At 41.1% G+C, this 25,002-nt stretch overlaps 1 protein-coding gene across 10 annotated transcripts in view; it reads right to left on the bottom strand.

The window, feature by feature from the left end:
- NDUFAF6 (NADH:ubiquinone oxidoreductase complex assembly factor 6) overlaps positions 1–25,002 on the bottom strand; it is a 113,329-nt gene that overhangs the window by 17,801 nt on the left and 70,526 nt on the right. For 3 of the 10 annotated variants that reach the window (XM_033202662.1, XM_033202663.1, XM_033202664.1), the window contains 5 exons: positions 20,912–21,056; positions 19,017–19,489; positions 12,192–12,291; positions 8,416–8,538; positions 2,386–2,442 (listed from right to left, as the gene is read on the bottom strand). In XM_033202662.1, coding sequence (XP_033058553.1) covers positions 2,386–2,442; positions 8,416–8,538; positions 12,192–12,291; positions 19,017–19,213 — 477 coding nt within the window. In that variant the 5' untranslated portion in view covers positions 19,214–19,489; positions 20,912–21,056. Of the gene's footprint in view, positions 1–2,385; positions 2,443–7,528; positions 7,653–8,415; positions 8,539–12,187; positions 12,292–18,884; positions 18,975–19,016; positions 19,490–20,911; positions 21,057–25,002 lie in introns of those variants that run through there. The other 7 variants (XM_033202671.1, XM_033202670.1, XM_033202666.1 and 4 more) reach the window with 7 other exon arrangements.

Raw genomic sequence — 25,002 nt, 5'->3', positions numbered from 1 at the left:
TTCTTTGTTTTGATAAGCATTTCTCTAATGAAAAGATGTGAAACACCTTTTCAGATGCTTATTGGTTGTTTGTATACCTTATTTGCAGAAAAGTCTTTCCCCATTTTTAAATTGAGGTTTTTTTATTGTTGAGTTGTAAGTTTCTTGCATATTTTAGATCATTGTCCCTTATCAGATATATAACTGGCAAATATTTTTTTCTTTTAGTACAATTTATCTATTTTTTCTTTTCTTGCTTGTGCCTTTGGTATCACATCTAAAAAACCATTGCCTAGCTAGGCGCAGTGGCTCACACTTGTAATCCCAGCACTCTGGGAGGCTGAGGTGGGTAGATCACAAGGTCAGGAGATCGAGACCATCCTGGCCAACATAGTGAAACCCTATCTCTACTAAAATACACACACACAAAAAATTAGCTGACTGTGATGGCATGCACCTGTAGTCCCAGCTACTCAGGAGGCTGAGGCAGGGGAATTGCTTGAACCCAGGAGGCGGAGATTGCAGTGAGCCGAGATCGTATCACTGCACTCCAGCCTGGCAACAGAGCGAGACTCCATCTCAAAAAAAAAAAGAAAAAGAAAAAAAAAGAAACCACTGTCTAACCTAAAAGTCACTAAGATTTACACCTATGCTTTCCCCTAAGAGTTTCAGTTTTGGCTCTTACATCTAGGTCTTTTAATCTAGTTTGAGTTCATTTTTGTATATGGTGTAAGGCAGGGGTCAAAACGTATTCTTTTGCAAGAGGTATCCAATTGTCCCAGCACCATTTGTTGCAAAGACTGTTCTTTCCCAAGTGAAGTGTCTTGACACCCTTGTCACTCAACTGACTATAAATATATGGTTTATATCTGGACTCTCATTTCTATTCCATTGATCTATATGTCTACCCTATATCAGTAACACACAATTTGATTACTGTAGCTTTGTAGTTAAGTTCTGAAATCAGGAAATGTGAGCCCTCTAACTTTGTTCTTCTTTGTTAAGATTATTCTGGCTATTCTGGGTCCCTTGCAATTCCATATGAATTTTAGGACCAGTTTGTCAATTTCTGCAAAAAAGAAAGCTGGAATTTTGATAAAGATTGCATTGAATCTACAGATCAATGTTTGCTCACAGTTCTTTACTTTTAAATATCCCCCTTCAAAAGCCAAGTGCTATTTTTCATTAAACTAAAATGGTATCTCTGTCTTCGGTTCTCTAATTTTCTTTACCTTGTAAAAACAGAAAAGATGATACCTGAAAATAGGTCTTCTTAGCTAATATCTCTTTTTGGCTTCTTCTGATTATTGATACAGCCTATAGTTAGCAAACTGTATCTAAATAAACTAAGTAAACTTACATTTCCATGATAATAGCATGTAATTAATATCAGGCCAAGGGGAACACTGACCTAACAATGCGTCAGAAAGGTCACACATGTTAGGCCATGTCACACAGCAATTCACTGACTTGGCTGGACCTAGAACTAAGTTCTAAGAATTTAGTACAGGATTTCATTCACTGGAACTGTCAGACTTTCTTTATGCCCTCTACTATTTAGACACAGATCCAAGTACTGGGGTATACATAAAGGTATGTGCATGACTAGTCAAGTATTTGATGATATTAAGGAATAATTAGTAATTTTTAAGGTATGATAATCATATTATGGTTATTTTTTGTCTTTTTCTAAGATACATATTCATTTATAAATCAAATGATAAGATGTCTGGGATTTTCTTTAACATGTCACCAGATATTCTACACATGCAGAGTATTCTCTCTACTTTTATGTAAGTATGAAAATTTCCTTTTAAAAACAAAATTGTGGAGTGTAGTTGTGCATACACATGCCTCTACCTGGGTGCCTGTCTCAATGTGAGGGTATGGGGGGCTAACGTGGGTAGCATGCAAGGGGAAAGTATGAATAAAATGGCATGGTTCTCTAAAATGTTCCTTCCTCCAAAATATTAATATACAATCAAAATATTTCCTTCCTGAAGAATTAGCTTAAGAATTAAACAGGAAGAAAGAAAGAAAGCCGGGCGAGGTGGCTCAAGGCTGTAATCCCAGCACTTTGGGAGGCCGAGACAGGTGGATCACGAGGTCAGGAGATCGAAATCATCCTGGCGAAAACGGTGAAACTCCGTCTCTACTAAAAAATACAAAAAATTAGCCGGGCGCAGTGGCGGGTACCTGTAGTCCCAGCTACTCGGGAGGCTGAGGCAGAAGAATGGCATAAACCTGGGAGGCAGAGCTTGCAGTGAGCCACTGCACTCCAGTCTGGGCGACAGAGCAAGACTCTGTCTCAAAAAAAAAAAAGAAAGAAAGAAAAAAATAAAATAAAATAAAATAAAATAATTAAACAGGAAGAAAAAGCTTAAAACTTGAACAATTTTGACTTACTCTTTCATCAATGATTTTCATAAGCCATCTTTTATTCAGATTATGTCTTTTAACAGCCTAAAAAACAAAGAGTATTATAAGTTTTCAGAAAGTACTAGAAATGACTTCTGTAAAACTGAATAAACAAACCAAATACAAAACTAAATAAGGAAACATTTGTAATAACTCATCACCAGATAGACAGTTATGTTAAAGAAATATCAAGGAAAAAGAAAACGTCCCTAGAAAATATTTCAAAACATTTACAAGATTATATTTCTAATACTTTTCTACTAACTTGTCTTTTTTTCCTATACTGCTAATAATTTAACAATTCCACTTTCAAACAAAAACAAAACAAGAATTACGCATCGAATACTGAACTTCTCTATCATGTAATATATCCCGACTTTTTATTTTTTTAAATTGTAGAGACAGGGTCTCACTATGTTGCTGGTCTTGAACTCCCGGGTTCAAATTATCCTCCCGCCTCAACCTCCCAAAGTGCTGGGATTATAGGCATGAGCCACTGTGCCTAGCCACTCTGACTTCTATGCTTACTCATTACACGCAAATTTTTTTCCACAGGATAAAGATTCTATTTAGCAAAGTAACCACTCCTCGAAAAACAGAGTAACTAAAACTCCAACAAAAATAATCCACATGGTAAATTGTTACCTTAGCAAGTAAAGACACCCCAGTAGGAAAGAGCTCACTTAGTGCCCAGACACTTGTCTCTACTACAATTCTCCTTAAAGGAAATCAAGGCTCTCGAGAAATGGGTGATTGCAAAGGTGAGGCAAGGGAGAGATTCAAGAGGATCCTAGAATATCTTACTGTGTCAGAAAATAAGAAAGTGCTCCAAAAAATGATGGAAGCGTGTCACAAGGACATGGCAGCCACTGTGAACAAGTTCCCTCTGTCCAAAGCTGGAACAACCTGAACACCCAAATCAGTACATGAGTGAATCATAAACTGTAAAAAACAAGAAATCATGTGTCGACACCAATAATTAATAAACAAATAAATATAGGAAAATAAGAGCTCATTCTTACAGCAGAATGCTAAGTGCCAACTGGTAAATGTGGACCAAGTGCTGAGGTTGAGAAGTTATCATTTTGCAACCATAAGAGTAAAGACTGAATCAGACAAGAAGCATTAATGGCTACTAAGTTTAGGGAGAAATTTTGATGAGGAGGAGGATATTTACAGTCTTAAAGTCTCTCCTCAAAAACTGTTGATTACTGCAAGTGGAATTACAGTGGGAAAACCAGGCAAAATTGTGACTAAGTAATAAAAATTAACAAGGCCATAAAGGACAGGTGGACGCAGTATGCCCCTACATGTGATACTCTGAGAAGGACGTACCACCTATGAAGTATGCTGCCAGCTAAGAATCCATAACTTCAATCTAATCATGACAAAACATCAGACAAATCAAAAATTAGTGTTCTATTTTAAAAAGATGAGGTGGGGGGATACTCTTCAAAAATACCAGTGTCACAAAAGGCTAAAAAAAAGGCCGTGGAAATGTTCCAGATTAAAAGAAACTATAGAGACATGACAGTTAAGTACTTGACCCAAGATCAGATTCTCCACTGGAGGGCAAAATGATATTGTGGACATCAGGTCATCTGACAAAATTGGAATATGAATGGAAAATTAAATAAAATTGTTCTATCAAATTTAAATTTACTAAAGCCAGTAACTGTTCTGGCCGGGCACATTGACTTACGCCTATAATCCCAACACTTGGGGAGGCTAAGGCAGGAGGATCACTTGAGTTCAGGAGTTCAAGACCAGCCTGGGCAACATAGCAACCTCATCTCTACAAAACATTTAAAAATTAGCTGAGCATGCTGGTATGTGCTTGTAGTTCCAGCTACTGAGGAGGCTGAAGGAGGAGGATAAAGTCCAGGAATTCAAGGTTGCAGTGAGCTATGATCACCCCACTGCACTCCAGCCTGGGCAACACAGCAAGATCCTATCTCCAGGAAAAAAATAGAAATTAAAAAAATAACTGTCCTGATTATATGTATCATTATTCTTAGAAAATATTAGGCCAGGCGCAGTGGCTAATACCTGTAATACCAGCACTTTGGGAGGACAAGGTGGGAGGATAGTTTGAACTTAGGAGTCTGAGACCAGCCTGGGCAACACGGTGAGACCCCTTTTATTTATTTATTTATTTTTGAGATGGAGTCTTGCTCTGTCGCCAGACTGGAGTGCAATGGCATGATCTCAGCTCACTGCAACCTCCACCTCCCTAGTTCAAGCAATTCTCCTGCCTCACCCTCCCAAGTAGCTGGGACTACAGGTGCACGCCACCACGCCCAGCTAATTTTTGTACTTTTGGTAGAGACGGGGTTTCACCATGTTGGCCTGGATGGTCTGAATCTCTTGACCTCGTGATCCACCCGCCTTGGCCTCCCAAAGTGCTGGGATTACAGGTGTGAGCCACCGCACTTGGCCATGAAACCCCATTTCTAAAACAGCAACAAAAAATTAGCCAGGCCTGGTGGCGGGTACCTGTAGTCCCAGCTACTTGGAAGGCTGAGGTAGGAGGATGGCTTGAGCCCAGCAGGTGAAAGTTGCAGTGAGCTGAGATCACGACACTCCACTCCAGCCTGGGCAACAGAGCAACACCCTGTCTCAAAAAAACACAAAAAATAGGCCAGATGCAGTAGCTTACACCTGTAATCCCAGCACTTTGGCATCCGCCGAGGCAGGCGGATCATGAGGTCAAGGGATTGAGAGCATCCTGGCCAACAACCCCGTCTCTACTAAAAATACAAAAATTAGCTGGGAGTTGTGGCACACACCTGTAGTCCCAGCTACTCAGGAGGCTGAGGCAGGAGAATTGCTTGAACCCAGGAAGCAGAGGTTGCAGTCAGCTGAGATCACACCACTGCATTCCAGTCTGGTGACAGAGCAAAGCTCCGTCTCAAACAACAAAAAAAAGAAAGTATATACCGAGGCCAGGCATGGTAAAGACTGAATCAGACAATTCGCTCACGCCTGTAATCCCAGCACTTCGGGAGGCCAAGGTGAGTGGATCACTTTAGCTCAGAGTTCAAAACCAGCCTGGGCAACAAAGTGAGACCTCATCTGCACTAAAAATTCAAAATAACATCAGCTGGGTGTGGTAGCATGTGTCTGCAGCCCCAGCTACTCGGGCCTGGGAGATCAAAGCTACAGTGAACCAAGACTGTGCCACTGTACTTCAGCCTGGGCGACAGAGTGAGACCCTGTCCCCGCAAAAAAAAAAAAAAAGAAAAAAAAGAAAATATTCACTAAATTTTTTAGGTTAGGATTATGATGTACATAACTTACAATCAAATAAAATTTATCACAAAAAAATTATGAATGTGAATACACATATAGGGGAATAGGAGGAGGAGGAGAGGAACAAGAAACTGCATATGTGAGTGAGGAAAAATGATTAAACAAATGGGATAAAATATTAACAATAAGTGGGCCGGGCACAGTGGCTCACACCTGTAATCTCAACACTTTGGGAGGCCAAGGTGGGAGGATGGCCAGAGCCCAGGAGGCCAGGAGAGGCAACATAGTGAGACCTCATCTCTAGAAAAAAATTTTTTTAATTAGCCAGGTGTGGTGGCACATGCCTGTGGTCCCAGCTACTCAGGAGGCTGAGGCAAGAGGATCGCCTGAGCCCAGGAGGTTGAGGCTGCAGTGAGCCATGTTTGCACCACTGCACTCCAGCCTGCTGAATCTGGGTAAAGGATATGGAGGTGTTTGTCCTGCTTTGAATTTCATAACTTTCTGAAAGTTTGGAATTATTTCCAAGTAAGTTTTAAAATGTTTTTTTCTGCCATGTCAACATTAAGCATAACATATTTTCACAATAAATAAATATAGTAGTGAAACATAAAATCTAGGGACATGCTATACTTCAACTAAGACTCCCAGATATCACTGATACTTATGTCAAGGCCAGCATGCTCATCAATATGCATTACATGACAAAGGTGTATGTATGGAGAACAGAGCCCACTTTGCCTGGCAGGAATCTAATAGAAGCTAAAAGGGTTACACGGAGTTAGTTCCTAAGTGTTCTCGGCACTACTACTACTACATGGCAGGACTCTCCCCATAGGCCTCTCTTCCAAATCCCAGGAATCAGCCAATCAGTCATTACGGATTCCTGCTCTTGTTTTATTTTACACATGTCTGGGCCGATGGGCATGTTTGATTTTGTAGACCTTCAAGCACCATTCCTAGCATGTAAAAGTACTCAATAAATATTTAATAAATGAAAACGTCAAACTCCTATTTGCTCAAGGCTGAGGCTATAATGGCTGTAGATTCTTGATTATAAAATACAGCTCTGATTCTGAAGGAAATCAGAGACCAAGGTAAAAAAGTAAATACTTTAAAGAAGTTAGAAATCTGCTGAATGAAGTTTGAACTCTGGAAACTGAAGCCAAATAGAATAAAGACCTTTGTTACAAACATAAATTCAAACTGCAGCTAAAATTCATACACAGAGAAATGGGGAACCCATATAGAATTGATAAGAAATTATAAATATTCAACTATCTTGTACTCTAAAAATAACAATGAAACAGTGCAACAGAAAAGTGCTCTCTGGATAACACATTGTCATTGTTCCATCTATTTAATCTCCTCAAGAACCCAACACTTCAAATACCCAATATGCCCCATATGCTCCAGCAGGATGGGGAAGGATAGAGAACATGCAACAAGGACAACTGCACTGAACAAGACCTGCATCTTTCAAATATTCACATTTAGCATCAACACTGGTCACATCAGAAAGCCAGCCAACACTAACCATCAAAATTCAAGCAGCTATTAAAATTGGACAATTTACCAACCCTAAATTGGCACACATGTAAACATTTTGTAATTCAGATGTATCTTCTGTTTTTTTAAGAGAAGCCAAGGAAAGATAAATTTGCATCAAAGGACTCTCTAATCTTCCACAAATTTCCTGACAAAGGCTAGAACCTTTTATGCAAGTCTTAACATAAACCTCCACCTCCACTATACTCTGGTTTACATGTAAAATAATAAATAGAAAGGGTTTCTGGATTTTAGGATAACTTTTTAGTGAGTCACCTAGGTTGAGCTTCTTGAAGTGGGATGAACAGAGGTAAAGAACTCATCTAATACTCACAGCTTCCCATCCACTTTTTCTTCTCAATCCCCAGTTAGGGGGGTCTGGCTTTCCATCTTTACTGGGGCTCTGTGAAGTCAATCTGGGGCCCAGAAACTGGGCCTGCCTCTGCTGGTGCGCAGACCTGAGAAGAGGTGTACCACTGTCAGGTCTGTGGGTGGCTCCTGTTACAGAAACCCTCTTTTGGCAATCATTGCATTACAACAGGGACACAGATCGGAGATGAAAGGTACCTAATTCCCTTCCTCCTCTCATAGTTTAGAATATTTCTAAGCCATGTGTGGCTGCTTATGAGTGAGGGATCCATACAGCTGCTTTACTATAAAACCATTTACGATATACATTTAGCTATATAAATAATACTCTAGCCCATAGGTTTCCATTCTCTAACACCTAAAACTCAACAGTGGATAGGTAATTCTATCAAACTAGACAAGGCAAGTTTTAGATTTGTATCTGGACAACACTGAGAGTAAGTCTCCCATCACAAAAGATTAACACATGTTCTACAGCCCAGAACCTGGATTAAAACACTGGTATAAGGAGCTGCTGTTAGGCAGACAGATCAGAAAATTTTACTTGCTATTGCATCAAAATGTGTAGGATTTAAATTCTGCAGGCAAATATGGAAATGTGGAAAATACAAGTTATAATACAGAGACTAATTCTTCCTTTTTCCTTTAATAAACAAATACACAAAAGATCTGTGTAAATTATTAGTGGGTGATTTTAAATTTCTGTGCCAAAACTATAACAGCTCTGAATACATAAGCCTAAGAATATTTTCAGAATAGATTCCACTATAATCACCAGGACCCAAATTGTATCCATCAAAAAGTAGACTCGAATAATATTCTTACAAATCAAAAGTAGTATTTTTTTTTTACCTTCCATAGTTCAATGGCCACAGGCTGATGTGGTGGTTTGTCACAGTATATATCTTCCACAGTTTTTTTCCAAAACTGTATTCGCATCAGTCCAATTGTTTTCTCAGAGACTGAGTCTTTAACCTACAAATAGGGTTTAAAAATTTTAGCAAATGCGTTCTACTGTCCAAAAAATCAGTATTTTTGAGGGAATTTTTTGAGTTAATGTAACTGTTCTATATTATGACTATGGTGGCAAATACATGACTACATTTTTTAAAACCTATGGAAGACAACAAAGAGAGAATTTTACTGCATGTACTTTCAAATAAATTCATTTATTCATTCTTTAATCTTTTTTTAAAAAAAGAAGATTATTAGATTGTCTCCCTTACTCACTACTAAGAATGGCCTTCTGGTTGGGCGCAGTGACTCACATCTGTAAACCCTGCACTTTGGGAGGCCGAGGTGGGTGGATCACCTGAGGTCAAGAGTTCAAGACCATCCTGGCCAACATGATGAAACCCTGTCTCTACTAAAAATACAAAAAATTAGCCGGGCGTGGTGGTGGGTGCCTGTAATCCCAGCTACTCAGGAGGCTGAGGCAGGAGAATCGCTTGAACCCGGGAGGCGGAGGTTGCAGTGAGCCAAGATCACACCACTGCACTCCAGCCTTGGCGACAAGAGCAAAACTCCATCCAAAAAAAAAAAAGAATGGCCTTCTTAGGCTGAGGCAAGCATCACCAACACAAGCTAAATCTAGGAGGTAAATTTGGATGAGGAACATGGTCTTAGAAGGTCTCCTCACAGGCTGCTTATTAGTAGCAAGGGGAAAAGGATTAACATCGTGACTCAGTGACTAAAATTAACATTACTGCTGGGAGTCAGATAGATATTTCATGCCTCCTTGTGACTCTAAGGAGGACACAGACCACTTAGGTAATATTACGCTAGGAACTCATAAGTTTAATATAATCCTGATGAAAAATAAACCCCAAATGAGAACCATTCTAATTCTTAAAAGGAGCAGTATTATTTAAAATATGTCAATGTCACAAAACGCAAAGAAAGGCTATGGAAATGTTCCAGAATAAAGGAGGCTAAAGAGACAGAAAACTAAATGTAATACATGATCCTAGATTAGATCCCATAGAGAAGGGGAAAAAAATGCCATAAAAGATCTTACTGGGTCATTTGACAAAACTGGGAACCAGATGGTAGATCAAATCAAAGTACTGCATCAAGGTTAAGTTTATTTTCTTGTAAGTGTACTGTGGTTATGTAAGAGATTATCCTTATTCTTATGAGATACACACTCAAGTTTATAGGGATAACAGTCATGGTATAGTCAAGTTACTCTAAAATGATTCATAAAAAGAGAAACGTACATGTACACATATGTAGATACAATGATAATGCAAATGGAACAAAATATTCACAACAGGGTCTGAGTATTGTTTGTACTACTCTTACTTTTCCATATGTGAAATTACTTCCAAATACTCTGGTGGTGGGTGGGTTTCTTAGCAATGTTTAGTGTCCAGATCCCAGTGGCATACAGTACAGCAAGACAGCAGCAAGAGTAATCCTTTCAAAATATAACCAAGAGGTGATGGCTGTCTGCTCAGAACCCTCCAGTGGCTTCCCATCTCACTCAGTCAAAGTGATTTTAATGGTGTCTCCAAGACCTTACCTTTCTGACCCAGGTGCCCCTAACTGAATCTCCTCCCACGCACCCCGCCCTGCTCTGCTGGACCACCTGCCTTCTTCTGTTCTTTGAGCAGGCACACTTGCACCTCAGAGACTGCACTTGCTGTTCCTTCTGCCTAGAAAACTCTCTGTCCACATATCTGTACAGCTCACTCCCTCACCTCCTTCAAATCTCTGCTCCAATGCCACCTTGTCTGTGAGGTTTCTCCTAACCATCCTACATAAAATAGGAACCCCTGGTGTACCCAGCCTTCACAGCCTACTTATCCTGCTTTATTTCTCTCCGAGACATGACACATGATTTATTTGTTCATTGAGTGCAGACCCTGTTTCATGTCATGTGCGTATAGCATTGAATACAGTCTATATAAAGTGCCTGTATTTAATCAACACTTGTTGAATGAGTGAATAAACAAGACTCTGTGTGCAAAGAAGTAGCAAGATGTACAAAGTGTACAAAGAAGTACAAAGTGACAGAATTCAGAAGGACCTCTGGGGGTTTATTAAAAATAAAATTGTATTGACTGGGTGCAGTGGCTTATGCCTGTAATCCCACCACTTTGGGAGGCTGAGGCAGGAAAATCACTTGAGGTCAAGAATTTGAGACCAGCCTGGACAACACAGCAAGACTCTGTCTCTAAAAAAAAAAACAAAAACTCTTTTTAATTAGCCAGGTATAGTGGCACATCTACAGTTTCAGCTACTTGGTAGGTTGAGGTGGGAGGATCGCTTAAAGCCCAGGAGTTCAAGGTTACAATAAGCTGTGATCATGCCACTGCACCCAGCCTGGGTGACCTGTCTGTAAAATTAAAAATTAAAAAATTAAATTTTAATCATTTAAAAAGGATAATAAAGACCAAGGTGGGAACTATTTATGGCTAAACAGTGGCTGATTTAACATGCTGATGTACAGTTTATACTTGAAAAAGCATGAGGTGAAAAATCATAACCCATGACTTCCAGGAAGATACCAGAGGAAAAAAGAGCCAGTCTATTAGACTCTCTGCAGACTCATAGTTGTGAATCTCAGTTGTGCCTCAGTGCCATACTCACATCCTTTTATTTGTTCCTTGTTCACTTCCTACTATATTCCCTGAGAATCTGTGTCAAACTTTGCTACTCTCTTTAAGACTCTGAACCCTCTCTTGTTCCTTCACTCCCAATATCTGACTTCTCAATTTATGACTAAGAAGATTAAGGCTGTTCCAGTTTTCACTCTCTCATCTCCACCCACCATTTCAATTTATTTTGTATTTGCACATATTCTTTCCATTCTAAAGAAGAAAAAAGGATCTCTCCTTCCTTTGGAATTCTTAGACAAAAGTGAATTAATATGATCTAAGGTCCTGGTTTGCTACAATTGCTTTCATTCCCTACTCACATTAAAGCTAAAACCTCAATTTTAAAAGTGCTTTGAAAAACTGCTATATACATGTAAATTATGCAATTGTTGGAAAGAATAAGCAGTAATTCTCTAACTAACCTATTTAATTAACAGACAAATGTGCAACGTTAATGGCAGAGTTTTATAATATCCTCAGGAAGAGAAATAAAAAATTCCAGAATGGGCCGGGCGCGGTGGCTCAAGCCTGTAATCCCAGCACTTTGGGAAGCCGAGACGGGCGGATCACGAGGTCAGGAGATCGAGACCATCCTGGCGAACACGGTGAAACCCTGTCTCTACTAAAAATACAAAAAACTAGCCGGGCGAGGTGGCGGGAGCCTGTAGTCCCAGCTACTCCGGAGGCTGAGGCAGGAGAATGGCGTAAACCCGGGAGGTGGAGCTTGCAGTGAGCTGAGATTCGGCCACTGCACTCCAGCCGAGGCGACAGAGCAAGACTCCGTCTCAAAAAAAAGAAAAAAAAAAAAATTCCAGAATGGCATTTATAGAACCACTAAGTTCATTAGATAGTTTTATTTTTGGTATTGAATTATTAAGCCTAAACAGTTAGCAGGGAAAGAAATCACTAGCAGAGACCTTAAACACATCTAACATATAAATTACAACTATATTTCTTTATTGTTCAGCATTAAACACATTATATCACCATTTTGCAAATAATATTTTAAGGTATCTTAATACCAGCCTGAGCCAGTTCCACATTAAAAGCCCTCAGTGCAAAAACAGAGCTTCGGGATTCTGCAGGGAGCAGCAGGGAGCATAAATAACCTTCATAATCTCGTTTCCTGTAACAGACAGAAAAAAAAAAGACAGTTACTCTTCACTTTGCAAGTTGCACATAAAAATAGTGACTAAAATTAATTGAAAACAAAAAGGCTTCAGGTTGGGCGCAGTGGTTCATGCCTGCAATCCCAGCACTTTGGGAGGCCAAGGCGGGCGGATCACTTGAAGCCAGGAGTTCAAGGCTAGCCTAGTGAAACCTCATCTCTACTGAAAATACAAAAATCAGTCGGGCATAGCGGCATGTGCCTCTAATCCCAGCTACTTGAGAGGTTGAGGCCCGAGAACTGCTTGAGCCCAGGAGGCAGAGGTTGCAGTGAACCCAGATTGTGCCACTGTACTCCAGCCTGGGTGACAGAGCAAGACTCTATCTCAAAAAAACAACAACAATGTGAGGCTTCAGTTCAGAAAGGGCCTGACATGTCTTATTTTTTATATCTGTTCCTTAAAAATTATGAAAAATGTACCCCAATGCCACCTAATCTCTATTAATTTACTTTGACTTATGTAGTACTTATAATTTTAACTGTTTCAGAATCACTTTTGTTTTAGTAAGAATTCAAATGAGCTTCAAAAGTACAAATCAAGTTAAAATAGTTCAAGCAAATATTGGGGTGAATGTATGGTTTTTAAGACACATAGACAGATACATAGAAAGGCAGAGAAGAGACATAGAAATTCATGGAGGACTGTGTGCACACATGTTTCCTTACAACACCTGCTGAAAGAGCCTAGAAGTAACAATATCCCCAGCCTCCACCCCATATTTCCAGTATTGGTGAACACACCTAGCACCCAGATCTTGGTTTCTGAAACCATTCTCCACTGAAAGAAACTAGGGCTCTGATATTTGGATATTTGTCTCCTCCAAATCTCATGTTGAAATGTGACCCCCACAACGTTAGAGGTGGGGGCTAGTGGGAGGTATTTGGGTCACAGGAGTGGATCCCTTGTGAATGGCTTGGTGCCATCCCCTTGGGGATAAGTGAGTTCTCTATTAGTTCATGCTAGAGCTGGTTGTTTAAAAGAGCCTGGCATCTCCCCCCTTCTCTCTTTTGCTTCCTCTCTTGCCATGTGATACGCCTGCTCCTCTTCATCTTCTGCCACAAGTAAAAGCTTCCCGAGGCCTTGCCAGAAGCTGAGCAGATACTGTGCATGCTTCTTGTACAGCCTGCAGAACCATGAGTCAAAGAAACCTCTTTTCTTTATAAATTACCAAGTCTCAGATATTCCTTTATAGTAATGCAAAACAGACTAACACAGGCTCCTGGAAGGAATGACTGACTTCATTCCTAGGGCAGGGAAAACACAAGGTAAGTCTAAAACATCTTCTTGAGCAATAAGTAAAGAAATGTTTAAAGAATGGAGGAAACTTCTCAAAAGAACACAGAAACTGGCTTAACAGAGCTCTCACTGGCCAAGTCCATAGCAATTTCAGGATCAAAAAATAATGACAGGGCCAGGCATGGTGGCTCATGCCTATAATCTAGCACTGTGGGAGGCAGAGCAGGGAGGATGCCTTGAGGCCAGGAGTTCAAGACCAGCCTGGACAACATAGTGAGACCTTGTCTTTACAAAACACTTAAAAAATAAAAAAATTAGGTAGGCATGGTGGCATGGGCCTGTGGTCCTAGCTACTTAGGAAGCTGAGGTGGGAAGATTACTTGAGCCCAGGAGTTCAAGGTTACAATGAGCTATGATAATGCCACTGCACTCCAGTCTACAGGAGATCCTGTCTCTAAAATAAATAAATTAATAATAGGAACAATTTGAAACAGGACTCTTATGAGCCTGTACCAATAAAAATTAATAAATAGGAAGAGAAGGAAAAAACCTGACAACCAATACAATAACTACTATTAAATTTAGAAGACATGATGGAATTTTTAAAAACCACCATTTGATAGCTATCATAGTATTAACTGATTCAGATAAAAGTCATCAATAAATGCCTGAAAATGTTAAAGGGGTAAAAGTTTGATGGAAACAGAATATCTACATAGTACTGAAGTATCTCCCCACAAAGTGTACATTTCTTGCTTATAATTAATATTCTTAATTAAATTTACAAAAAAAAATCTGGAAGTCACCTTTTCAACCACAGGTTAACATCATAGTAATAGGACAAATCAATGTCATGTGCTTCCTGATATGATATGGAGAGAAAAGCTGAGTGTCCCTTCTGTGATATTTCTGCCAAAAATGCATGTCATGAGAAAATATTAAAAACCCAAATCAAAGGAGATTTCTACAAAGTAACTGGCCTATTCTCTTCAAAAAAAATATCAAGCTCCTGAAAGCTAAGACTTAAAGAATTGTTCCAGATTGGAGAAGACTAGAGAGATAAAACTAAATGGAGCACATGATTTTGGATGTATGAAAAACATAATAAGATAACCAGCAAAATTCGAATAGGGCCTGTGGATTAAATGGTAATACTGGATCAATATTAATTTCCTGATTTTGATGGCTGTACTGTGATTTTACGGGAAAGCATCCTTGTACTTATGATATATAGACCAAAGTATTAAGGGCAGATAATGGAGTATCACGTCTGCATCTTATCCTTAAATGTTTCAGAGCGTTAAAAATGAGGGAATCTGCTAAAGAGTATATTGGATCTCTGTGTACTATTTCTGTAATTTTTATGTAAGTTTACAATTACTTCAAAATAAAATGTTACGAACATATAGACCTTACCATATTCACTCCAGGAAAGATGACGTAAGTATAAGGTACTTACCAGACTACTTACCTACTTTAATACATTGGAACCTTCTTACAAAACAATATTTAATATGAGTCTAACCTGGGTCTCATCCCATAGAGTTTAGGTACTAAAATTCACATTGTTCCCACTTTTCAACTGGTTCACATTTTGTCATGTCCCTAACAGAGAAGTTAAACTGCTTCTAGTCATTCCCTTGACAATCTCCCCCAATTGCCACATAAACCAAAAGACGAGGTCACAAACAGTAACCTTGCTATCTCAAGAGTACTACCAAAAAGATCTCACCCTAAGCAGTTTCACCTACAAAATGGTTCCCCAAAAGTTTCTAAGGACAGCAAAGGCAAAGCAGCTCTATAATTGACATTTTTAAATTGTATTTTACCATAAAAAGTCTCCGAATTTCAGAAGTGTTTAAAACACTTGAGGTTAACATGAAACAGTGAGAAAAACACTGAATGGAATCAAACTACAATCTTAACTTCCATCACCCAACTGATTATTAATAGAAATGACACCAATCGCTCCTATTTCCCAATTCGTAAATGAAGCTTAATAACCTATCAAGGTTATCTCCTAAAAATAAGCAGTATGTGAAGTACTTCAAGCTTCTTAGAGGGAAATGAAAAATGAAATGTAGCAACATTGGGAAAATAAATCTTCCACACAGCTAAGGATTTGCCCTATTAACAAATTTATTTTTTAATTTTGGATGGAAATTTTTCTAAACAATATTACCTCCTTCAACACATTAAACAGGATATACTGATTATTTAGCCATTTCTTCATCACTTAGATTATTGTTATAAATATGAATTATTGAACTATGGATATACAAGGATGTCCTAAGCATCTAACCAAGATCCAGTTACCTGAGAGCTGTCCCACACAATGAGAAATGCCATATTATGGATGTATATATAACAGCTTTATATGGCAATAGGGCCAATAACCTCTCATTCATTCTAACATTTATGCAGTGCCTACTATGTGTCAGGCACTGTTCCAGACACTGAAGGTGGGTACTGACTTAAATTTAGTCAAGAGAGACAGATGTATGAGAAACAAGCACATAGGGTATTAGGATTGTTGTGCATTAGTACCATGGACTTGTGCCACTGAGGCACAAAGGAAGTGATTCCCTGGTGAGACTGTAGGAAAGTAAAGAACATTAGTGCACTTCAGCACCACCAGTAGTACCTCCTCACCTTCTCACTACAGCCTGAGGCTCTGTGTTTATCCTCCTCAAAGTCAAAGTCAGAGAAGCCTATTAAATTAGGCTTGAGATTTTCCCAAGAACCTAAATTCCTAGGAGAGCCTAGGATGGCAAACCGGAAGTTATGGCCTGTTATTTTTTCCCAATATTTGGAGGCCTTGCATAAAATGCACGTCCAAAACAACCCTGCACAATTTCAGAGGCCAAATCTTGCAGAGATTATTGACGGACAATTAGAAGTCAGAAATTTTATTTCAAGCTTATTTTTATTTTTTAAATGTATTATGTGTTATGTATCTGAACTCTGCTAAGCATTTTTTACTATATCATCACATTTAATCCTCACAACACCAGGCTATAAGGTAAAAGTAAACGTTTACAAATGAGGAAAAAACTGTATCTCTTTTTTTTTCTTTTTGAGACAGGGTCTCATTCTGTCACCCAGGCTGGAGTGCAGTGGCAAGATCTTGGCTCACTGCAGCCTCAACCTCCCATGTTCAAGTGATCCCCCCCGCCCCCAGCCTCCCGAGTAGCTGGGACTACAGGTGCGTACCACCATGCCCAGCTAATTTTATCTTTTTCGTAGAGAAGGGGTGCCACTATGTTGCCTAGGCTAGTCTGGAACTCTCAGGTTCAAGCAATCCTCCCTCCTCAGCCTCCCAAAGTGCTAAGGTTACAGTTGTGAGCCATGGTGCCCAGCCAAAATGGAATCTTCCCAAGTGATAGAGCTGGGATTAATACTCTCAAATCAGGTCTGCCTGCAAAATTCAGCATTTGAAATAAGTCACTAGAGTCAAGAACCCCTATTCCACACAAACAACATGGACAGGTTAAGCACCTGACCATTTGTAAATACAATATACATACTTGAGAAAAACTGGCATGTGACTGAAGTAAAAAATAATAATGTACTTAAATATTTTTGTTTGTTTTGAAACAGGGTCTTGCTCTGTTGCCTCAGCTGGAGTGCAATGGAGCAAACTCGGCTCATAGCAGCCTCAACCTCCTGGAGTGAAGTGATCCTCCCGTCTCACCCTCCCTGGGACCACAGGTTGTTCCACCAAGTCCAGCTAATTTTTTTTATTTTTTGTAGCAACAAGGTCCCACTATGTTACCCAGGCTGGTCTCAAACTCCTGGGCTCAAGCAACCCTTCTGCCTAGGCTTCCCAAAATGCTGAGATTACAGGTGTGAGCCATTCCTCCAACCTTAAATATTTGTAAATCCACAGACTATCCCTGGAAGAATAGATAAGAAATTTTTAATAGTGATTATCTCTGCAGTTATGACACTAGTGGCTATTGGGTGGTATACTCTGGCAACTTTCTATCATCAAAATATAACAACTTAAATATGTAAAAATAATGCAATCTTTTAACAATTTTGCCTTTTACAATTCTTTTTTCTCTCTCTCTTTTTTTTTTTTGCTTTTACAATTCTTAATGCCTGATTTCCACTACTGCTATCTTGTTTCTCTTACAAGTAATCAATAAATAAGGTAGGGAACAAGTAATTTTTGTTTTCTTGTTTTTGAGACTGTCCTCCAGGCTAGAGTGCAGTGGAGCAATCTTGGCTCACTGCAACCTCCACCTCCCAGGCTGAAGCGATCCTCCCATGTCAGCCTCTGGAGAAGCTGGGACCACAAGCGCAGGACACAAGGCCCAGCTAATTTTTGTATTTTTTTGTAGGGATGGGGGTTCACCATGTTGGCCAGCCTGGTCTCAGACAGCTAGGCTCAAGCAATCCGCCAATCTCAGCCTCCTAAAGTGCGGAGACTACAGGCATGAGCCACCGCGGCTGGCCCACAATTTTTAAAAAGTGATTATAAACAAAACACTGAAATGCATGTATTTTGTTGTGTTATGCTACTTTTCTCTAAAATGGAATTTAAAAAAACAGGTTTTATTTGCATAATCAACTTCAAGGTAGTTCAGTTATTCGAGTACTTTTGGTTAAGTCCTTGAGACCAAGTACTTCGAGATCTTACCCCACTCTTTCAAATGAGATGCAGAAGGGCATCGGGGCTTAAGCCACTGGTGTCAGCAGTCAGGCCTAGATTCCCAGGGGCCCCTGCCGCATGAACCAGGTGACCTGATTTATCCAACCCACCTCCACAAATGATTAAGGAGCCACACCCAAGTGCCAGGCCTTCCTAGGGCTCTGCCCAACAAACAAAACACTTAAGGGTTCTGACTTTATGAGGCTATTCTTGTAAACCTCTGGCAAATTATCTAATCACTATAAAAACCCCGTTTCCTTGTATGTTAAATGAGATAATAATGACTTCCACTCACTGTGCCCTTACTATATGCCAGGCATTGTTCTAAATTCTTTATTACTCACAACCTTAAATGATGTCTACATTTGTCCGTCGCAACTTGTAACGAAGACTAATTATTCGTAATCTATTTTGCATAATGCCAGGCCCACAGAAAGAACTCAAAGTTGGCTACCGTTGTCATTAAAATTAATAGACGTTCTGTGAATAACAAAGGTTATTCATGCAAAAACTCTGAATTCGGTTAAAATTAAGGTTCGGATAAGGCGACAAGCGTGGGCAGTCGAAGGAATTTTGCCATAATTTTGTGACCCATGTGAATGTTCCTGTGGGCTCGCTGCCTCCGCACACCCACACCCGGCGCCCACTAGAACTCACACCCAGAAGGGCACGAGGAAGGCGCCGTCCGCTCTCTCAAACGTCAGGTCGGACGCGAGGCGCAGCCGCTCCCTCCCTGGGACCCCGCTTCCCGACTAGTCTCCCCCGCCCTGGAAGGTCGTGTTCGCTCACCGCAGCAGCTCCAGGCAGTAGTGGTCAGTGCCCCAGGTGCCCGGTCCGCTGGCCGCAGCCACACTCCGCCCAGACACCTCCGGCCCGGGCAGCCGCCGCACGCGCGCGTACAGACCCAGAGGCGGCCGGCGGCAGCACAGGCCGGGGATGCCAAGCCGCAACGGTCCCCAAGCAGAGCCTTGCACGGAGGCCGCCATGACGCCGACACTGCGTGCCCTTCGACCTCACGCAGTCGGCGCGCAGCTACGCCCCCGCCACGCCCCCGCCACGCCCCTGCAGGTCCCCTTAAACTCCTTTGAGTCGCTGGAAGGCCGCCTCCGGACGCCGCTTGAAGAAGAGCCAGGTGTCGCTGTGGTCCTCTGCATCTGGGCCGCCGCTGCGACTCTTTGGCCCTCGTTCCAGGAAAGACCCGCCCAAGTCCGTCCGACCCCTCCTGGACTCTTCTCCTTCCCCAACAAGCGACCTCAGAGCACCTACAAGAAGGGATGGATGGGTGCTGCTGGTGAAAGAAGTAGCTGTCAGAATCACGCCCTGCCTCCCCTATACCCTAAATCCACCATGAGGACAGAACACCTTGCACCGTTTCTCAACAGGTGCTCCCTTGGCACTTTGGGCGCAATAGCGCTGTCCCGCACGTTGCTGAAAGTTTGCCATACGTGAATGCCCAGGCTTGGTGACCACCAAACGCCCACACACCCCCAAAGGCCTCTGGAAATGCCGCCCTGTTGGGGAACCACTGGCCACCTAACACCTCCAGGAGAAAAGCACACACATCTCTGAGAGAAGCCACACAGTAGGCCATTATCAACCACTACCTGTAGCTCACCTGTTTGCTGACTTCTTTCTCCCACTATCCTCTGGGTTCCACATGGGCAGAGCCATTATTTTGTTTCCTGCTTTACCCCCAATGGCTGTCACTTGAAAATTATAGACGCTAAAGTGCCTCAGTTCACATAAATAGTAAGTAGTCAGGTAAGATCCAAACATTCCAAATATCTGTGTTATTCCACAGTCTTATTTGGACAGGGAAGGGAAGTGAGGAAGGCCGTAGGCCAGAGCCTGCTTTTCTGGGGCTCCAAGATCGAGCATGGAACTCCAAGGAGTCAAAATTCTCAACGTAAACCTGACCTTTCAGGTCCTTGGGAAGATGTGTTTATCAAGGCAGGAAAACAGAGCTTTTGACAGTTCACTAGCTTGATTTATAACTTTTTTTTGGAGACAGAGTCTCACCCTCTCTAGGCTGGAGTGCAGTGGCGAGATCTAGGCTCACTGCAACCTCCACCTCCCGGGTTCATGCGAATCTCCCACCTTAGCCTCCAGACTAGCTGGGACTGCAGGCGCATGCCACCACATCCAGCTAATTTTTGTATTTTTAGTAGAGATGAGGTTTCACCATGTTGGCCAGGATGGTCTCGATCTCCTGAGCTCATGATCCACCCACCTTAGCCTCCCATAGCACTGGGATTAACTTTGAATATTTGTTCGCATGGTATGTTGGCCTCCTTTGGTACTCTTACCTTCAGGCCCCTCAAATATTAGAGGTGGGTCTAGCTGCTACCAACTAGCTGATCCCAGCCAGCAGTTGCCTACACTTGAATCCCAGTGACACCTCTTGCCTCCAGATTTGCCTAGACTTTTCTTGCTGTGGCCAGACTGGTTCTTTCTAAAATGTCCATCTGATCATGGCGTTTCCCTACTTGGCAGTATTTACTGTGTGTTGTATGCAGTCCTTCCATGATGTGGCCTCAGTTTACCTTTCTGCCACAACTCTGGCCACTTGCCTTTGTGACTCCAAGTTAATGTTTCTGTTTAAACCCAAGGGAAAGCACCTTGTCCTCTGGACCTAAGAACTCTAACCAATTCATGCAACTTTGGTTTTTACTCTCTGAGATTACCTCTCTTCATCCTGTGTAGTAGCAGAACTCCGGTGGCAGGTCCTTTCATCACCAGTGATTGGTTCAGGACAGTGCATATTTCCCTGATCTGGCCAATCAGACTTGAGAACAAGTCCACTGTGGTGCTTCTGAGAAAGTTGCTTCACTAATAAAAGGACACATAAAATTCAATATACTACATATGAAATATTCTTGGCAAAAAGGCTTAACATAAAGTTAATTAAGCTTCTAAATCTAATTTTAAAGTTTCTAAGAAAAAGACAAGAAACAAGATAAATGATACCACGGGGAAACAAATCAGAAAAATTCGAAAGAAAAACTCAATTATCACTCCAGAGATCAGGTTATAAAAGGTCTGCACCTTCCATATTTCATCTTGGGTGCACTCTCTCTCTCTCTCTCATCACTTACTCTGTGGGAAGCTAGCTGCCATGACACCTGAGGGAGATTAGTCCTTTGTCTGTAATATAGATCATTATTATTTTCCCCAGTTTGGTTTAGTTTTGTCTTTGCTTGTGGAATCTTTGCCATGCAGAAATTTTGCAATATATTTTTATGTAGTCAAATTTACAATATTTACTTTTATGGCTTCTGGATTTTGCACAGTCTTTGGAAAGGCCTTCCCCATTTCAAATGTGTTAAAAGAATCCCTTGCTTTCTTCTAGTCCTTCTGGTTTCTCTTGTAGTACTTGTAGATTTCACTTTTTTACATTTCTTTCATTTTTTTGTTTTTGGAGGGGTAAATATTAGGAAGGTATGGATCCAACTTTTTTCTTTATATCTAGTAGTTGTCTTACTATCATTGATTCAGTATTCCACCTTTTCCTCCTTTGATTTGAGATGCTTCCTTTTTCACAGAATAAACTCATGCATATATTTTGTGTCTATAGTGTTCCATTTGTCTATTAACGTTCTAGTAGTAAGCTCTTTTAACTATTGTGTCTTTACAATATGTTTTCATAGATATCTAATAGGGCTAGTCCTTCTTCATTACTCTTTTTCTCTTCCCCAGTCTTCCTGGCCATTCTTGTTTATTTTCCCATTCGACTTTTAGGATCAGCTTTTCGATTAAAAGAATTCTGAAGGTAGTTTTATTACAGCTATGTTAAATTTATACCTAGGAAAACTGGTATTTTTATTATATTGAACCTTCATAAACACTTTTTATTACAGCATTATAGTTGATCTTATTGATAGATGTAACACATTAACTATGCCCTTCCTTGTATTTTCCACAGTTAAATAAATTTAGATGAACCACTATTAAAAAGGAAAAGCAATTTTTCTATACTTATGCAACACTTCTGACACTAAATGTATAGATCTTCCACACCAAGCATTTTCAGGACTACACAGTTAGGACAGAATCCACAGGTTCAGAGCTCAGCCTCACAAGGCTGCCCCCTACTTTGGACACCAGTAGTCCTCAGACTTTTGTGAAGTTATACCCATGCAGTGGAGTTATAAAGAGGTGGATGGATCAGTATATAATTTAGAGGGCGGCTTGCTGACTGACTGACTGATTGATTGATTGATTGATGGGGGAGGAAGGAAATAAAAGGGAGAAATAAATGATGGTTTCTAAATTTTTGACATAAGCAACTAGGGAATGGGGAATCTTTCCTGAGCTGAGGAATGTGAAGGCTTTAAGGGTGAATGCAGATAGTTTGATGCATGATACTTTCCTGGATGCTCTTTGTTGATACATGACTCTCTTTAGCAGGACCCCTAAATACAGGGTGACACTTCTTCAACTCTTTGCTGCTGCCGATCTTTATTCTTTGACCTGCTCTGTTCTTTTGAGTTTACAAAGTGTTCTTGAGTTTGTCTCGTGTTCTCTTTGATGACTCCTTCCTGGGTACTAATGTGGGCTGGGTTTTTCATTACCTAGTCTGTGGTGTGATTCAGAAGGAGGACTGGAGGGTCATAATAATCAGGGAGGTACTCCTGCGTGATTTCTTCTTTATCAGATTGCTGCAATGAGGGCCCTGGGGCAGGTTCCTGAAGGCTGGTGCTGCCTCTCAGCACCACCTCATCAAAGGAGAACCAGGCTAATCAGTGTGTGGCCTGAAATGGACAGGTGGAGCTAATCAGTAAAAACATGGTGAGTTTGTTGCTGTTGATGATGTTGTTACTGCGTAGAATAGTGCCCAGTGAAACTTCTAGTCTGTCTTGAACTCCACAAACAGGTTCAGAGGACACCATTATTTCAAAACATCAAAGCAAGATCAGAGTGCCTACACTAGGAAAAGAATAAGTCATTCCCCACCCCTGCCCCGTGCAATCAGTTCGATGCTGGCATATGACTGCTGTCTCTTAATGGTCCAGAGAACATGTCTCTGACTTCCTGCCAAAAGGACGCATACTGAATTTTTTTCTGAGAATGACTGTGACTTGTGAGGAGCTGTTCTATGCACATACTGCCTCCTGATTCGTCTAGCAACCAGTAGCATGTGCCAAGAAGGGAAAAGGCTCACAAGAGTTGGAAATACAGTCTGTTGCCTTGGGATAGTGTTTCTGGACAAAACATTCTAGGGAAATAAGAAATTTCATCCTAGCTGTTCCACAATTCTATTGCATAACTGAAGGTCACACCTGGTGCTAAGTTAAATATTTGTCACTAAAGATATTTCCATTTGGCAAACAAAATATTGTGGGATTATGCTGTTCCCTCTTTCTGGAATGTGCTTGTGTGCTGTATCTTCAAGGAGGCCATTTGGTGATAATCCCAAATCCCTAGCCTTTAACCAGCCACCTATGGCTGCCTCTACAGACTCCCAAGAGAGCTACACAGAGGACAGTCCTGGCAAATGAGCGCTGTTTATTACACTGGTTTTACAAACCCCACTGCTAAGCTTGTCTGGATCACTTCAAAGGCAGAAAGACATGTAGAAAGACAAACCCAACAAAAATGGTGTGATTCAAGACCTAAATCAAAGTAACTAAGCTGCAACTCAAGGCATTCCTGAGATTTGGGGTTATAGGAGGAGAGCTCGAAGTTTGTCATTGTCACCACAAAAGTTCTAATGCCCTTTTCCCATTTCATGAACTTCTACTCATCCTATGAACACCTATTTAAATGCCTCTTCCTTCCTGAATTTTCCTTGACCATAACCCCATCCGAGAAAAAAAAGAGTTGTTCCCTCAGTTTTGATCCTATAACAATTTGTGCTCATGTTTGATCACTTTGCCAGGGCTTATTGTGGTGATCTGTTTATATGGCCCTATTCCCAGACTGCCAAAGGTAGAAGTTTCTTACTCCTCTTTTTATCTCCAGTGCCTGGCCAAGTGCCTGGCATTGGGAGGTGTTTAGTGTATTGTTCTGAAGACCAAGTGTTTTGGCACCGGAAATAAGACACCAGGTTATGCAGTGTGTGCACTGCACAAACATGCCTGGCTGAGGGAGCAAGAGGGGCTGGTGTGGGCTGGTGTGGGACTGTCTCTGCTCAGAGGAAGGGCAGCCTTTCTCTTCACACACAGAGGCATGTGCCTGCAGGGCTGCCTCAGCCCAGATGGGGACCTTCTCATTTACAACAAGGCACCACATAGGCTTGCAGTCTTAGCGACTGAAAGAGCAAATCAGACTCAGCAAGTTTAAGAAGGGCAGCATATGAAGAAAATACAAAATTGAAAGGAATATTTCCCCTTGTGAAGGGTTTCCACTATTCGTTTAATAGTCAAGCCTTACAGTTATCTGATTTTAAGGAACCTATCATCAGCTATGAAAAAGAGAAACTTGAATGCATCATGCTTTTTGGGTAGTTTCCTTGTCCTCAATTACCTTTGTTTTTTGGAGATGGAGTTTCACTCTTGTCGCCCAGGCTGGAGTGCAATGGCATGATCTCAGCTCACTGCAACCTCTGCCTCCCAGGTTCAAGCAATTCTCCTACCTCAGCCTCCCAAGTAGCTGGGATTACAGGCAGCCACCACCACACCCAGCTAATTTTTGTATTTTTAGTAGAGATGGGGTTTCACCATGTTGGCCAGGCTGGTCTCAAACTCCTGACCTCAGGCGATCCTCCCGCCTCGGCCTCCCAAAGTACTGGGATTACAGGCATGAGCCTCCATGCTGCCCGGCCCTCAATTACTAT

This window comes from Trachypithecus francoisi, unplaced genomic scaffold (assembly GCF_009764315.1).
Source record: "Trachypithecus francoisi isolate TF-2019V2 unplaced genomic scaffold, Tfra_2.0 Lachesis_group7, whole genome shotgun sequence".
NCBI lineage: Eukaryota > Metazoa > Chordata > Mammalia > Primates > Cercopithecidae > Trachypithecus > Trachypithecus francoisi.
The sequence above is the reverse complement of the archived record's forward strand: the minus strand, read 5'-3'. Positions and strand labels throughout refer to the sequence as shown.